The following is a 3,869-nucleotide window of genomic DNA, read 5'->3' on the forward strand; positions in this document are numbered from 1 at the left end:
GATTTGGAACCTCTTGGTTCGAGTTCGACTTTGGGTAGCCTGTTTTTAAAAAAAAGTTGAGTTCTTGAGAGTAATTTCCTTCTCCTTTTTTATATCTAGAGTTTCTATTTCATCGTTCTTGAGAGGACAATTGGAATAGCTTTGGTTGTTGCTTAAACGTTCAATTTGGATTCTAAATTTTCTTCTATGTTTTGATTATTCAAACTTATTTTCATTACTTTAATCGAAATCTATCTTTAGTTTTGCATTCAATTATTGTTATTCTATATTCCGCTGCTTTGTTTAACCCGTATAGTATCATTTTCAGGTTTGGGTTACTAAATAGATGGGCTAGAATTGGCCCTTCCACAAGCCAATTTTTTTTTAGATTTCTCTAAATGTCATACGTAAGGGGAGGGGAAGGAAAAATGGGGAGGGTAAGGAACTAAACTCTCACTAACAAGGTAAAAGCTAAGATAATCAACCAATTGCACTACCAAAATTTCCCAAGCCAACCTTTGTCGTGCTTCTGTTACCAAAATGGAGTTGAAAGTAAAGTGAAAGGCCAAAACTTACAAATTGCAACCCCATGGAAGGAAACATTTTATTCATGCAATCCAATACAAAAGAACTGATAGATTACATATATGTCTTGCTTTTTTTTGTCTCCTAATGTTCTTTCTAAATACTTTAGCATGCTATATTCTAAAGCAGAGATACATGAACCAATATCTAGAGTTCATCCTTAGAGGGAGCTGGTTTTGGATTGTCCGCGGATAACTTGACTGGATATGAAGCTTCCATGGCTATGCCACAGAGTCCTTCTTCAACGTCGATGCCTCGTTCCATCCTAAAATAACCTTCTTCTCCCCATCCAGTCCCCCATGAGTTCTTCACTATCCAATACTTCGTTCCATCATGAGTTGCTCCATAGCCCACAACTGCTACACCATGGTCTAGTTCTGTGCCACAATTTCCATTGAACACTCCCTGCATTTTCACATGTTATAAGTTCTGCTTAAATTTGATATGGTATATCATCAGATGGACTCGAAGGAGAGCAGAATGTATAACATAGCCCGACTTGTTGGGTTGAGGCATAGTTGATTGATTTATATGGTATGTCTGGAAAATGTTTGGTCGCATATTACAAAATGTGGTTATATTTGACATTAGTATTTCATCAAAGAATCTGGTTTATGTGTCATGTTTAGAAAATGCTCGGGCTGTGGCACGTGACGATGTAGCCTTTATTTACTGGGTTCAATTGAACGTAGTATTTTCAACACGAGCATAAATGCATTTGGAAAATGAGTAAAACTTCAACATATATTAAATTTTGCACACATAATTTTAAAAATACAATGAACTCGAAGGTAAGAAGTTCAAGTTGAACCTGTCATATCAAAATTTTGTTCTGCCTCTGTTAACATGACTATGTGGTAATCTCATCCTGATTGGTTTTGTTAGCAGTCTGTGTTTCAATTGAGAAGTTAATTTTTTTTTTACCTCAGAGTAAAACTGCAGATCGGAACCACTAGCATCAATAGCAACAGATACTGGTTGGTTGGCAACAGCTTTCATCAAAGCATCCTCGTCGTTTGTAGGTACCATTTCGTGTCCATCGATATTAACCACCGGGGAATTCATCTAGATGAAATCGAAAAGGTGTTAAAGAAACAGTTGTAGGAAACTGGCTGTTAACATATATATCAAGTATGTTGTTTAAATGCAGACTCTACCTTTGAAGAATCACAGCGACTGTCTCTTGCTCTGTAAGGATAGATCCCCTCAGTTGTTATTCCTCCATTTTTCTTGATGAATTCATAGGCATTTTCCATTAGTCCTCCATTGCATCCTTCATTATCCTTTTCACAATCAACAAGCTCTTGTTCAGAAAGGGAAATTAATTGGCCAGTCTTGATTTTGTTTATTCCCTCAACCCCAACAACTGCAGAAAATGCCCAACAACTACCTGCAAATATATGAGGGGATAAATTAGCATGTAGTAAAACAAAAGGTTGAGACATGATACTATTATATTAAGTAGTAGTTGTTAAAAAAGTCTTCTCTTTAACAGCTTAAGCTCTTTAGATGAGATGAGATGATTACACAGTTCAACAACTTACCGCATTTGCCTTGATTCTTTACACCAGTGACAGCGCCTTGCTTTCTCCAATCGACGGATGGTGGCAGGTTATCAGCCTTGTCGTGCATAAATCCGGTAGTAGGCTGGCTACCATGGAGCATTCTAAAGTGTTTTACCTTAGAGCTGTAAAAATTTCTGAATTCATGATTGGTCATATCAGCAAACTCGTTGAGTTTCAACTTATAAGGCCTGTCCATCTTGTTCACCCTGTGAACGTGCATCACATTCGCCTTGAATACATTGAAACGTTTTTGTTTCTCGCTTAGGTCTCGAGAAACAGTGTGATGGCTCCTCCATCTCTGGTACAAATGCCATAAGCTCTCTTCAGATGCTGTGTCTTTTTCGGAGAACTCTAAGCTCTGAACTAACCCAAATGCCATAGCCAACAAAAGAGAAATTAAGAAAATCTTCCCTAACTCCATCTTTTTTATCAAAACTGAGAAAGGGAAATTTGAAAAATCAATATAAGGGTAAAAAGATTATTAGAACTATGATCTGAGAATAACATATGTTAATATGCTCTTTATATAGAGTAAGCCTAGATAACATTTTTGCATCAGTTAGAAATTCGTTAGTCTTTAACAGATAATAAGGGGAAAAGTTCCTTTAACATTTTTGCATCAGTTAGAAATTCGTTAGTCTTTAACAGATAATAAGGGGAAAAGTTCCTTTACTTTTTCTAAAAAGTGAGACTTGCATAGATATCAGGCTGTGATTTATCTAATAATGTCACCACGTTATATTTGCTAAGTTTGTTTTGCAGAGAATGACGACTGGCATATATTTGGATGGCTGCTGGACACGATTTCTTGCAAGCCTGAATGATGCAAAGAATCCTTTTTCCTACTTTCTGCTATATTAAGGATGCCCCATGAGATTTTCAAAATGCCAAGACGTGTCATTTGTTTAAAGATCGAATTTTCCTTCGATTAAGTGTAAGATCACGGTTTAATTAACGATGCCTCCATCACAAACTAATTAGAGTCGGTTATATGAATACTCAGTTCCATGTAAACACTGAGTGCACGTAAATGTTTTACATGGCATCTGGCTATGCAACTCTCTCACTTGGATAAGGAGTAATTTGATTGGGATTGTTTTTAGGGGGGAGAGAGCTGGGGGTAACTAGTGATTAAAGTGCCTGGTTGTAGAAATACCAAAAGAAGACCTTGTAATTATAGTTACAATTGCCAGTAAAGGAACAGGTAATTATTTATATGCAATCAGCAGATTTCAGGAACGACTACCAGTCCATATTGCAGCAAATACAGGAAAATTGAACTCTTGTAGATTCATAATCAAATCTTTCACCTAAAACAAGTGCAGAGTCACTGTACTTACCAAGCAGAGACAACCTATGTTTCCATAAGCTAACACCAGCAACTATACTTGGAACTTAAAGCCCAGAACTCTCACTCATTCAACTTTCTTAAATAATCAAGTGAGGCGAGGAAGGAAAGACATTCATTTTGACAGAATCAAATATTCAAAATTCTGTCAAAATCTTCAATATTAATCAAAAGGATTTCAGGCAACAAAATGGTTGAGAAAGAACAACAAGAGATGCTAATTTAATTAGACATGCGTCAAAGGAGAATAATTACAGCCAAGCAAGGACACATCTTTATAGTTTGTCTTGGACAAACAAAGCAAGCACGATAAAGGAAAAGAAGAAAAAGCTAAGAAGCGTTACTGAATGTAACCGTCAATGTTCAAATGTTTTTTCATACTACTATCCTTC

At 36.4% G+C, this 3,869-nt stretch overlaps 1 protein-coding gene across 1 annotated transcript; it reads right to left on the minus strand.

The window, feature by feature from the left end:
* Nucleotides 1-551: 551 nt before the first annotated feature.
* Nucleotides 552-2,628, minus strand: LOC107817221 (vignain-like). Its single transcript, XM_016643011.2, has 4 exons — nt 2,109-2,628; nt 1,722-1,954; nt 1,489-1,629; nt 552-969 (listed from the first exon to the last, which is right to left on the minus strand). Exons 1-4 carry the CDS (start codon nt 2,548-2,550, stop codon nt 712-714), a joined length of 1,074 nt encoding a protein of 357 aa, XP_016498497.1. The 5' UTR covers nt 2,551-2,628; the 3' UTR covers nt 552-711.
* Nucleotides 2,629-3,869: the final 1,241 nt, after the last annotated feature.

The sequence above is a fragment of the Nicotiana tabacum genome, chromosome 15 (assembly GCF_000715075.1).
Source record: "Nicotiana tabacum cultivar K326 chromosome 15, ASM71507v2, whole genome shotgun sequence".
In the NCBI taxonomy this organism is placed as follows: Eukaryota; Viridiplantae; Streptophyta; class Magnoliopsida; order Solanales; family Solanaceae; genus Nicotiana; species Nicotiana tabacum.